This window comes from Grus americana, chromosome 3 (assembly GCF_028858705.1).
Source record: "Grus americana isolate bGruAme1 chromosome 3, bGruAme1.mat, whole genome shotgun sequence".
NCBI classification, from domain to species: Eukaryota; Metazoa; Chordata; class Aves; order Gruiformes; family Gruidae; genus Grus; species Grus americana.
In genome coordinates this window covers 83401981-83415001 of record NC_072854.1, presented here as the reverse complement: position 1 = coordinate 83415001, position 13021 = coordinate 83401981, and the positions used below count along the sequence as shown (strand labels likewise).

At 36.1% G+C, this 13021-nt stretch overlaps 1 protein-coding gene across 3 annotated transcripts in view; it reads left to right on the top strand.

Annotated features, from left to right (window-relative positions):
- ERO1B (endoplasmic reticulum oxidoreductase 1 beta) overlaps positions 1-13021 on the top strand; it is a 32580-nt gene that overhangs the window by 6213 nt on the left and 13346 nt on the right. For all 3 annotated transcript variants that reach the window (XM_054822768.1, XM_054822767.1, XM_054822766.1), the window contains exons 3-6: positions 4175-4258; positions 4655-4696; positions 9083-9165; positions 11112-11185. In XM_054822768.1, coding sequence (XP_054678743.1) covers positions 4175-4258; positions 4655-4696; positions 9083-9165; positions 11112-11185 — 283 coding nt within the window. The remainder of the gene's footprint in view (positions 1-4174; positions 4259-4654; positions 4697-9082; positions 9166-11111; positions 11186-13021) is intronic.

Genomic DNA, 13021 nt, shown 5'->3' with positions numbered 1-13021 from the left:
GTCTGAGCAAGCAGTAATGTGTAACTTCACCCTGAACCTCCTCCTGCTACATGATACGGTTCTAACTTCACTTTTCACGAGAAACAAGATACGTGCAACTTCAGTGATAATACATCACATAGTAGTGGTAATTAGATTCTCCAGAGGCAACAGAAAGATACACAACAAAATATTTGAAGAAGAGGAGCAACAGGTATACAAGGTTTTATACAACAGTAATTTCATCCTGCAAATTTAGAGCTAATCTTCATTTCAATGGTGTGTTGCAATCCTACCTCATCTTTCATACTGATCTTCCTAATAGATGGGCAGTTGCAAGGGCCAGTGTGCAGTCCACCCATCACCACACATTATTTAGTACTTCCAGTTGTGACAGGGAAGAATTTGTGTTGAACAAGCAAACTGAATAAGTAAGTCAGAACTTTTTTTAACCCTTTGCCTTCTGAATAAGCAACAGAGTTTTTTGATGTCCCTGCACAGAATCAAGGAAGTGCTGTTAAGCACATAGATGGGTGTGGAAATTGTGAGAGTAGGCAATGATCATCCTCTAGGTCAACTACAATGTAGCTAAATACTGAATAAGCATAGGGGGAGTATGCTTGTTCTGAACATGACAACACTCCTACTCTGAATTAATTTAATTTGTAATAGGAATTTGGATCGTGAACTTCTGTAACTACAGTCACAGTATTCCCATTGCGTTACTAGTTCAACAGTCATAAAAGAACTCAAACTTTAATGTATAATACTGAAAAGACTAGCTAGTTTTTATTTAAAGGCTGAAGAAAACTTTCTTTTTAAAGTCTTGCTGAAATTGTGCTAGGTGGTTTCTAGATAGTGGAACACTTCTCAATGAAAGAAATAAAGAAATAAAACTTTTGTCTCTACAATTTTATACATCAAAACACACAAACTTCCTCATGATGAGGAATCTAACTTCTAATCTGTGACAAGTATTATATAATGATAATCATGAAATTTAATACTTCAGACCTTGAAGAAAGTAGAAGGATGTTCTATGTAGTCAGTGCATGATTGGTGTTGATTAAAGTACAAGTGCTATACAGTCTCAGTTTGTCTCAAGTGTGTGTGTGCTGGTTTTTAGTGCTCTAGAATCATTCTGGGACTAGTATATCTTGATTTGCAGGTGTTCTTCCTAAATTAGTCTGCAGTTTAGACTGCAATATTTTATTTACAGTGTTCCTCTGTGTAAGAGCAGCAACTGCCTAGTTACTTGTATCTTTCTAAGTGTGTTAGCATTTTTTAATGTTAGAGTTTACTTTGAAGAAAGTTGTAGTCTAACTATGTTAGCTGGTCTTTTTTTTTTGGTAGAAATTGGTGGGAGAGGCATGTTTTATATAATAGGCCTAATTGTGAAGGTGGTGTAAAATGTAATACTTTTTTGTGCTTTATTTAAAAGAAGAGTGAATAAGTAGAAAACATTCTAAAATTCTACATATTTTTTGTCTAGGGATGGTGTTTGTGAATTGAATAGAGAAAATGGGAGGAGGGGAAAGCAATCTAAAGTCTCTCTGCTTTTAATGCATGTGTGCTAGCATGGCTTGAACTGTAACTAGCAGGTAGTTGTCGTCGCTCCTAAGAAGTCATACCATCTGCTTAATTTCTTGTTAGGTTTTTTTTTTTTGATTGAGGAATCTCTTCAACATTTTAAAGCTGAATTTATAATTCGCAGTCATGCTGAAAAAGTATGTCAAAACAGAAACCTAGAGAACAGACTTTCCTTCAGATGTTATAGAGCAGTTAACTTTGTGTGCACATTTTGAAAATACAGAAGGAACTTGCTGAAAGGTTAGGTAGAAGAATTTAGTATAATAAAGGCAGTTGACCAGGTCAAACATTAAGTTTTGCTCTTTGAGGATCTTTTGTGGTATTGACAGAACATTTTAAGAGGGAATTCTTTTTGGTTTGCTTTAATTTGGGTACATAGTGCCACAGAACAATTTATCCTTCAAGCATTAAAGGTTGTTTCTTTATTTCTGTTACATAGTTTTGATTTTTCTTAGCTGTCAAAATTAAGAGAATAGACTAGAGGGAGAGTAAAATCTAGCTATAATTCATTTCAGATTCTTTGTGTTGTGACTGCTTTGTATCAGAGACATACTGATCTAGTTTTCCTTATGCCTAGTATATTATGTATAAAGCTGAGGAAAAAGATTGAATTTGATTCAGTTTTTTTATTGCTGAGGCTCTGGTTTGACAATTCAGTAACCGTAGCGATTGGGCTTCTATTACTGTATTTCCTAAAAAAGTAGGCCACTTAAATCACTGATCCAGTATAAACATATTCTGCCAGTTAAATGTGTTCAAAGTATAAAGGTTGTGGGGTTTTTTAATGGAGTAATTGTTCAAGATGGCTCAGTGATTTCAGTTTTTCTCAAAGTATAAAGATTGAGTAGTGTGTTTCTTTTATCATAGCAGGAACCCTTCAGGTACCACATGCAGTGGACTCCAAAGTTCACCGGAGCATGGCATTCAGCGTTCAGTTGTGACTTCTTTGCCTAAGGGGCTGCTTTGGCACTACTCTACTGGATGTTTAAGCTTTGTTTCTTGTTTAAGTTTCTCCTTATGTAAATTGAAAGTATAGGATATAAATTACATGAATTAGAAAAATGTTCCTATATATAAGGGGAAAACATGTTTTTCTGAAGACTAAATTGATGAAATGTTTAGTTTCAATCTTTTAACCTATTAGGTATAGCAAGAATACTGTTCTTTTACTGTACAGCTTGTATGTATTTTTTTTTCCATGAGCTAGCATAAGGATTAGTTTTCTCACTTAAGATTTCTAGATTTAAATAATTTTTTATAAGCACATTTATAATTCTTAAATTTTGTGTTGAAACTACTTTAGGGCCTGATGCTATCCTTGGAGTATTAGGCTTAATTTTACGGTGCATTTTATAGAACTCTTGCTGTGTCTGACTACAGAATCAAATTCAATATCTGCAACAGTTTCAAATAAGAAATGATACATCAAATCATTCAGGATGTAGTTTGTTGTATATAAGTGTGACTTCAGTTGAGTATCTTCATGAATAATATTTATCAACTGAAGAAATCTAGTACAAGCTGTGCTAAACTAAAACAAAGTTAAAAAATAGAAGTAATTTTTGTTTTGTGTGGGTTTTGTGGTGGTAGTTTTTTTTTCTTTACATTGAACATTTTGAAACTGATTTTTTTATCTGGAAAATAGTGGATAGAGGATAAATGCTTTGTATTTTATTTGTAATGTTCCATTGCAGAAGTACATTAATTTTTAAGTGTTTCTGGTTGACCGTACAAGAAAAGCTTTAGTCTGTAGTCTTCAGTTTAGGAGTGATGAGGTCAACGTGGTTTTTATCACTAATGTTTGTTAGTATGTATAAGGCTAATGTAAAGGAAGGCTGGATTTTTTTTTTCTTCACTGACTTTCACGTTGACAATCCAAGTGAAGTGTAGTAAAGCGTTTGAATCTCTTGCATATACTAATATATGTGGTACTCCCTGCCTTTACTGTGCCATTTGATGACAAATAGGAGCACTAGTCATCACAGGATTTGCTGGTAATGCTTCTGAAGTGGTTTCTCTTCATTATTTATATTTGTGCTGTATCAGCTTTCTAATTTGAGGCCATTATGATACTCATTCTTCTTTGACTAGCTATCATGTGTAGTAATGATTGCCTGTTTTTATTGCTTGAAATCTGAAATCGTGCAAGCACTTATTTGAATTAGTAAACTTGTGCATTAGTCTGTCCTGCATCAAATGTATTTTCTTGATCAGTATAGTACAAGTACAACTGATTGTAAATATAACCATTTTAGAGCCGCATATGTCTGATTTGCCTTCTTTTTAGTAGTTTATTTACTGCTTTGAAGTTATATTAGTGATGAGAGATTTAATTTGTGCTTTAATATACTATCTGTTTGTGTCCACTGGAGACCGTTATCAATAACAATTCCACTGCAGCAAGCTTCAGCTTATATACTCAAAGGGACAGTAGTTAAACCAACTAACCAACAACCCCCCGCCCCAGACTTAAAGTACTAAATTTAACCCTTTTTCTTTGTATCCTCTCCTTTAATTTGAAAGGATTTCCTGATACTGAGAGGTCTTTCTTTTAAAGTTGGCTTATGTAAGTGTTGATTGTAAACTTTTGGTTTTGTATGTTTAGGTCAACCTGAAGAGACCATGCCCATTTTGGGCTGATGATGGCCATTGTTCTATCAAAGACTGTCATGTAGAGCCTTGTCCTGAGGTATGGATCAAATAATATAACATAGAAAAAGTTGGTTTGGTTAAAAAGTTTTCTAATTTGCAGTAACTAATACTTTACTAACAATATTTGCTAATGAGAAATTTAAATAAAAGAGTGACAATAGAATTATTTTCCATTTCAAAAGCAGAAATACAACCAAAGTATTTTAAGGTCTTAGTCATTTTACCAATAAAACAAATAACTTTAAGAATAAGTCTCTTCTAAGCTCCAGCGCTGTTTTGGATATAACCTGTTCAAAAGGTAAAGGAGCAAGTTAATTATTTAAAACAGGTTTTCTTTGACCTCTGTAGGAATGATACTTAATTTGTAGATTTTAATCAAGCATAATCATTTCTATGAACAGTGTAAAAACTGTGATTTATTTTTTGTTTTTAGAGCAAAATACCTGTTGGAATTAAGGCTGGGAGCTCTAATAAAGTAAGTAGTCATTTATTTTCTAAGTTATTTCTGGTGCTTTTGTTTTGTTTTTTTAATCTTAACATTAAAGTAGCTGTGTGACCTTTTATTACAAACCTTCAGTCTTGGCATAGTGACAAAATTGTTAATATAACTGATCAGTTCCTGTATGTGGTTTTACATTGTTGTGTTTACGTATAATAGTGTTTCTGACATAGCTGGTCATTCTGAGTCTGTCATAGCTTGAGAGCCAGTGCAGACTGAATCAATGAATGACCAGGGATATCAGTACATGGCCACAGAATGCCTGATGCAAAATTCTTTGTTCATTTCTGAGTACAGCCTACCGTCTATAAAGCCATAGCATGAGATGCACAGATGCAGTAGCAGTGCAGTCTTTTGTAAGAATCATATATAACCACAAACCTCTAATATTAAAGAACCTGAATGATTACATGTAGTTTTGCCATGTCGAACCTTGAGCAGGTCATTAGTCTAAGGATGATGTGGTCATTAGCCTAAAGACAGTTTAGGCTGAAGTGGTCAGTGCATGCTTAAGTAGTCAGTCTGTGCTGTGATGTTGTGCTTGCTTCTCTCTGAGCCATCCTTCCTAGATCACCAAGTGATCTTAGCAAAGCCAAAAAAGTAAAAAAGGGTATACGCACCTAGAAAAAAGGTCAGAGTAGAAATACAAACAACCTTACCCCACCCCCAAATCCCAAACACAGGATTTTAGCAGTTGGTGAGATAACAGTGCCAAAATGATCTTCCTGTTGAGTCCCTTGGCTGTGTTGTAGACTCATACTTACTCTTGCTTAACTATCAGATCTCCATCCTCCCCAGTACTTTCCACCTCACTGGGCAGCCACAGTTGCTGCTTCCCTCACCTGAGTGTAGTTCACTGAATCATAAATGACCATTGGCATTAGGTTTAGACTTTATGCCAAGAAAGATTACCAAAGATAGCTGAGAGGATTACTTCATTGTGAATTGATGACTTCTGTGTCCTGCTGTCATGAACAGTGCAGGCAACTCTGTCTGAGCTTTAGCTCAAGAGGAAGTCTTGTATCCTGTTTACTTCAGAGTGAGCTTAACAATATATGTATAAAGTGGCTCTTCATTTAAACGTTTCAGTGATTAGAGAAGAAACATCTTCTCACTAACATGACTTAAATGTCAGTCATTCACCATTTCAGCACAAGCAGCAGTAGTTGTTCTGGGAAAACTTTCGCACTATCTCTGGGCTGAAGATCTTGAGTTATAGCTGGATAATCTGTTGCCAGTTCTCTTTTTAGTTGACTGTTCTTTTCCAAGCTCGATTGTGGAGAAACTGACTCCTGGAATGCCGTAATACATCCTAAAGAGGCATTTAAAGACTTTAAAGACAGTTTTAGAAAGGATTCTTCTAGTAGACATTTGAACTTCCTGATTGATTAATCTTGAGACCCATAATTAAGATGTTAATTAGTAGCCAAAGAGTATGCTATTCTTAAGATACTTCACATGAGCATATTAAATTGGACTTTGGAAGTGAAAAATCAGCCACCTTTACTTTCACCACAATAAAGAAACTGGGATAGCTTCTTTGGGAAGCTATCGTTTGCTGGTATATTTGCTACAGTTGTTTCCTTTGGATTGTCTTATAGCTGGTTGCAACAGCCTACAGTACTGAAAGTTGGGCAATTCTGTACCTTTCATGTGTAGTAGAACAAAGACACTAATATCTGCTGCTTCTCTGTCAGAAAATGAAATATTTCTGCAGGAAAATTGTCATCAGGACTGATGTAAATCTTACCTACGCCATGTTCTTACTTCTTATGATTCAATTAAAGTTCTTTCTTGGAGCCAGTTAAAAATTGACAGTCTCATTTAATAGCCCTTTTGAGGAAACATCAGACGCGTCTTAGTATGAATGTTTTGTTTCAAGGACTATGCAAGTACTGTGCTATTAGCCTGTGCTTGGTTCGTTTGAGAAAGTCCTTGTGGATTATCCTCAAAGTTTTGGGTTTAAAAAAAAAAAAAAAAGGTGTTCTTCCTCTGAGGACATACATGTCCACTTTCTCTCTTTCATCCTGATAGTGTCTGTCTTGGAAAGGTGAAAACAACCAAAGGTGTCTTTTTAATAATGACAGCTATAATCTCTTGAGTAGATCTACTTGGGGTAGAATCCTGTGGAGAAGTTTTCTGTGGTCTAAGTGCTGGGCTTCTGTGCGGTTTCCTTTTGCCCTTCTCTCCTAATGTAGATGAGCTTGTAAACTTGTTGCTTTATTTAGGCTTTTCTGGGGGATTTTTTTTGCTTGTTTGCTGAACCATAGAGAGAACAGGTTTTCTTTTGAAAGGTCATCTAGCCACAAAGACCAGGGTTACACTTGCACAGCTTCCCCACCGAAGTGCAGTGAGCAATCTCTTTTTAATTCTTGGCACCAACATAAGCTTTTTGAAGTGGTGCTGGAGAGGCGCACTAGTAGTTTCCCTTTCTATGGTCCTATTTCAGTTGAGTGGTGAACGCATTTTGGGGGGGGCTAGACATTAAGGAACTGTCATGACAGCTGCTGTATTAATTTTTGAAGCAAGGGACAGGATGCAGTAACTCAAGGTTACAACATTTAATTTAATATTTTAATTCCTGCCCACCTCTTTTCTGTGTTCTTCCAGAAACTGCTCTTAGGAGATCCTGCTTTGGCAGGAACAGATACTTTGTCCTGATGTAGTCAGTGGTTACAGGGTACTGATCCAGTAGCTGGAGAATAGTGAAGCCTGGAAAAATGTTTTGAGACTTGAATGTTCATTCTGTTTGAAACCTTAAATTTAGGATTATATTCTTGGCAGTAATTTTTTGCACTTCAGGGTAGGGATTGGTTTGCAATTCTAGACATGCAGAATGTTTACTTCAGCATCTCGGTATGTTATTTCATCAGCAGTATCTGTTTCATTCTAGGTCAGATCCATTCCTTGTTCAGATTTTTCCATTTAACATCCATATGATGCTAAAGAGTGAGCCCCCACACCTGGCAAATCCAAGAAAATTGAGTGAAAAGTTCCTTCTAGAGTAAATATTTGCTATGGGCAAGGCCTCTAACAAGGTTTAAATTATTTGGGATTTTCAATCTCCTTAATTTCTTTGGTCTTCAGTAGGTTCTGCTATTTTTCCTTGTATCAGTTCTGACAAATGCATTTTTAAAGCAAGTCATCATGCTTACTCATCTGAACAGTTTTAATTAAAGCCTTTATTTTTTGAGAAGTGTTGTGATATGTGTTGTGGTGGTTCTTTGCCTCTGGCATCTTGACTGCAAGTCTGTCCTCAGAAATGAACTATTCTTTCTTTTTAAATTTATCAAATTATTGTTGTTGTTTGCTATTTCTGAAGGGTTGACCAAAGCCTTTAGATTACGTTTTTATTTTGAGCTGGTTTTGGATAGTAATCCTTCATGTCAATATGTATGTGCCCTGAAGTGAAGGCAAGCCGGCAACTTAGCTTTATATAAGCTATCAGTTACTTAACATTAAATCATTTTCTGTATTTCTTAAGGACTGTGATAAGGTAAAAATCTATGTAAATTGAAGGCTCAGTCTGCAAAAGAAAAAACACACACACACAAAAAACCCCAACCCAAAAACCCCAAAAAGAGGAAATTGGTTTTATCTTTTAAGAGAGCACTGATACTATCTATTATGTGCCAAAACTGTTAGAAGGATTTTTTTGAGCTTTAAGGTGACAGACTTAACAAACTTTCTGCTGACATAATCATGTTATTGTAGAATAGTGGAATTTAATCTTTAATTCTTCAAATGTTTTCCTTAGGAGTATTCTAATAGTATATTTTAGTGGATTACTTTTTTAAAAAATACTGTAGAATCAGAGTTCAGCTTAAATACTTCGATTCTGGCTTTAAAATAATCAAAATTTGAGTTCAGCTTGAAAAGCATCTCTTCCAGACCTGTGCACATCTAAAGCATGCCAATGAATAGGATTAAATGAAACATGAGGGGAAAATGGCCAAAACTGATACATTTTCCTACTGAAATGACCAATGAAACTTGAGCTATGATTATGCTTTCAGAATACAAGCATATGTTTATCTGAAACACTTCAGAATTCCATTTAATTTAAACAAACAACAACAACAAAACAACAACAACAAAAAAAAGGGGGAGGAGGGGCAAACCAAACAAAATTTTGACATATTTAGCTCAATTTTCTGTGGTAGTTAAATCCACAGGGTGAAATTAGCCTGATGAAATTCAGCAAAGAAAACCAGAAATTTTCCAGAATTACTGTTTCTAGAATCTGAGGATTTTCCCTGATACTAGCCAATTCACTGCTAAACCTAGAAATACCTTTCACAGCACCTGTTTTCAGAGAATTTTAGGTAATTATTTGTATATTAAATATAAACTTTCTTACAGTATTCAAAAGCGGCAAATAATTCCAAAGAATTGGAAGACTGTGAGCAAGCTAACAAACTGGGAGCTGTTAACAGTACCTTAAGGTATGCTGTGATTTACAACAATAGTACAAAAATAGTAACAAAGGAGCATTTCATTTTGTCTGTCTTGGTTTTGCACTGTGCTGGTTTTTGTTCTTCATTCTTTCCATAGCCCATTAGAAAGTAAATGTGAAATGATGCAAGAACATCTGAAGGTAAAGGTGCTAAGTGATAAGTAGACTTTTTTTTTTAAGTACACTTTAATATTATTTGAAAGAGGTATCTTATAGCATCAAGAGTCAGAGGAAACTTGTAAATAACTCACCTTTTTTTTACTTTGTACCAGTATCAGTCTTTGTTCTTGATGACTGTGCTGGATTAAGGGCTTCTGTCCTGCACTGTCCCTCTGTTACACTGGTTTGCCTGTTTGTGGTCATTCAGTGAACCAGATCAGGAAGTTTGTGAGTTACTTTTGTTGTTGGCAAAGTTATTTTTAGCTTGGATCAATTCCCTGATCTTGCTTATTGCATGGCACAGTCAAGATTGGGTGGGAGAAATTCTGCAGGATGGTGTTGCCCCTGAGTAGGAAAGTGTGTGGAACAGCACTTAGAAAAACTTGCATTCTACTAGGTTTCCCACCTTTAAAAAGCAGAAGTAGAAAAATCAGTTCTTCACTGTTGAGGGAGAGGTGTGGTGTCTTTGGCCACAGATTTCAGCAGTTCTACCTGATAGAGATGTTGAAACTCTTTCCTGTCATCCAACAAAATGGGACTGCCATGAAAAAGCAACTGCTTCTGCCTGGCGTGTGGTGTTTTATACAAAACTGGGTAGAGACCTTGTGCAAGGTTTTCTGGGGGAAATAAGAAAGTATTAACTCTCTTCCACTGCTGTAGGGCAAAAGAATATGAGCTTGGAGAGCTAAAGAGAGTGCTTTTTGTGAGAGTAGGATAGATGATTAAAGTTGGGAGAGGGCAAGTAATGGATCCTGCAGGTGCAGGAAGAGTTTGTGCTTTGTAGGCAAACCTTCATGTTCTCTGCCTAGTAGTGCATCATCCCCATGTTTTTGCATTATTTTCCTTTATCAACTGTGTTTCTTGTGATTATCAAATCTTGCCTGCTAGTAATTGCTGGAGAAGTTTCTCACCTAATGCCAAGTATAAAGTCTCCTATTGTGATTTGGCAGAAGGTTAGAAATGTATCTTGTTACAGAATTGCCTCTGTAGAATTGAGCTAGTACTAATTTGAGCAAATGGAATAGGTTGTTTCAATTATTTCATGGTGCTTCACTGCACCCTGGAGCAGAGTTCCCAATCTTAACTTTGCTTAAATTTTGCTGTCAGTAGTGTGGCATCAGTAGTTCAGTGCTGCATATATGTGTAGAAGAAAGCATTCAGCTTTTGGACCTGTTTCTGTTTCATAGTGTGGTAACTTCAAAGTACTTGTCTCTCTGGTACAGTACACCTTTGAAAATGCTAGGGTGAGTGGAATACCATTATCATTTAAAAGGCTTAAGATGAATCATATTCATAGAGTAAATTAGCTTGGAAGGAGTGTTTAGACATCCAGTCTCCCACTAAAAAGCAAGGCTACGTATTGTAGGTTTCATTGAAAGTACAGGTTACAAAAACATGATTCCTTCCCTGCCCCCTGAAGTGACAGCTGCTAAAGTAGTACTTTGAAAAGTGTGAAAAATGTATGCTATGAAAGTGTTTTACCAAGCTCTTACTGAAGGAAGAGAAGTCACTGCCGCTGCAGTTTGTTCAAATAAAACGATGGTGAAATCTTTCTTGCTGTCTAACATTAAAATGATTTTTTAAAGTATGGCATATGATGCCTGAATCTCTGTGCAGCTAACAAGTGGTAACTCCATATATTCTCAACTTTCAGATACAGTAATTTACAATTCAGTTCTAAGTTAACTGCTATATGTGGATTGTGTTTCTTTCAGTAGCTCTTATTGATGTTGTTTATTTAAAAGTTTAAAATCAAATGTATTTTTTTCCCCTCAGTAACCAAAGTAAGGAGGCTTTCATTGACTGGGCAAGATACGATGATTCACAGGATCATTTTTGTGAACTTGATGGTAAAATGTTTAAGCTTTTTCAGAGTGTTTGTTTTATTTGCTGTCTCTTAAAAACCACAAAAGATTATAGTTTCTCTGCAAATAACCATTTTTTGAAAGTTTTAATTTTGTGCTAAATGGAGATGTGACAGTTAATATTATCTTACAACCAAAGAATGCCATTTTTTACAAGGAGCATTTGGTAGTCTACACAGTGAACATTCACTGTTACCTCCTGTTACTACAGTGAACAGGAGACTTTTATGGAAATAAAAAAGAAGGTAAATAGGAGGGGGTTAGCATATATTTTTTAAAAAGCTTCTCGCAAAAGAGTTGCATCTAGTACAAATATAAGACAAATTACTTGCAGCTGATTCAGTTTCTTACTACTATATTATTTTTGTTGCTATTCTACTCTCTATGCTTGGACCGAGTTTGTTCCTCTTCCAGCCTTGCTGTGTTTCCAAATGATCTCTCCACTAAATTCACCCTTATTTGTAAGGACTTTCTTATTGGTAAAACACGAGGATACTAGATTTTGTCTTTCCTCTGCTCCACCTATGTGAGTCTTTTTATTTGCTTGTAACATTCAAAGCTCAAAGGAATGTTTTTCAGATAAATGTGAGAATTGCCAAGCTCAGGAATGACTGCTAAAGACCTTTTTAAGAAATAATTTAAAAAAACTTTCTGTGCTAGGAAGACTTAGGGCATAATGCAAGATGTGTTTAATCTACCTTTAGGCTAATATTTGGTGTCACCTGAGAAAGTAGCAGCTGTAGTGGACTTACCAACTGCGGTTCTCTTTCAGCACTTCTGCTGCATCTTATCTGTGAAAATTTTCTATATAAGCCATTTCTCTAATAAATAGTTGGTGAGCATTACTGTAGATCTGAACTGTTATATGCAATAAGCTGCTGTTGTCTCTACTATCTTCAAGCTGCCTACTTACATTTTTAAGAGGACTCAGTTGGGAAAGATACAGTTCAGCAGCATTTCTTTTAGAACTAATACTAACTTAAGTAGTTCCTGACTCTGCCTCCATCTCTCCTTATATCATGCCCAGCTGAAGGAAGATGTACTGCCCCCAGCTGTGTTCTTCCAGTGCTTTTTTTTGCACTGGCTCTGGCGTGCATCTTTCTGCATGGTAAGCTGATGCAGCTTACTTGAATTAGCGGGAAAGTTAAGTTGACATCTACCTCCCAGTTCCCAGATTGTTGTGATGAACTAGCTTATCAGGTGAGTTTGTGAGCTGGAGCAGGGAGAAGTGAGAGGAAATAACCACTGGGAGTGACTGGGAGGAGGTAGAAACTCTTGTTCTCTTCCTCTCCTCTCTTCCTGGTGGTGAGAGAGCTCTTAATTCACTCCACTGTAGCACAAAACCATATCATAAGTTTTATTATTTATTAGCTTTTTGTTGAGGTTAATGATAAACTAGATAAGGGAATTGATCTAGCTGAAAAAAACTTCATAACCCAGGTCAGCTTTCCATCTTTTTGTTGCGCTGCCCCACAGACTCAGTTGTATGTGGATAATGAGAAGAAAAAGTGGAGACCTGAAGTGACCAGGAAGTGCAGGAACTGCTTAGGTTAGCCATGCTATCAAAGAAATAAATAAAGCTGTAATTTGACTTTGTCTCGTCTGACACTCACTGTGTTATTGTGTGTCTCATGTCTGTTTCTTTTCTTTGTTTGTGCTACTACTGCTGAAGTGATGCTTAACTGCTCAGGCAGAATCATCTCTTCTTTTTAGAGTAGTTTTCACTCTCTGTTTCTGTGGCTTTTTTTGACATCTGAGGAAATACTCGGTGGCACTGCTTGGCCTATTCCTATGAATATGTCTCTGGACTACTGGCTTGTA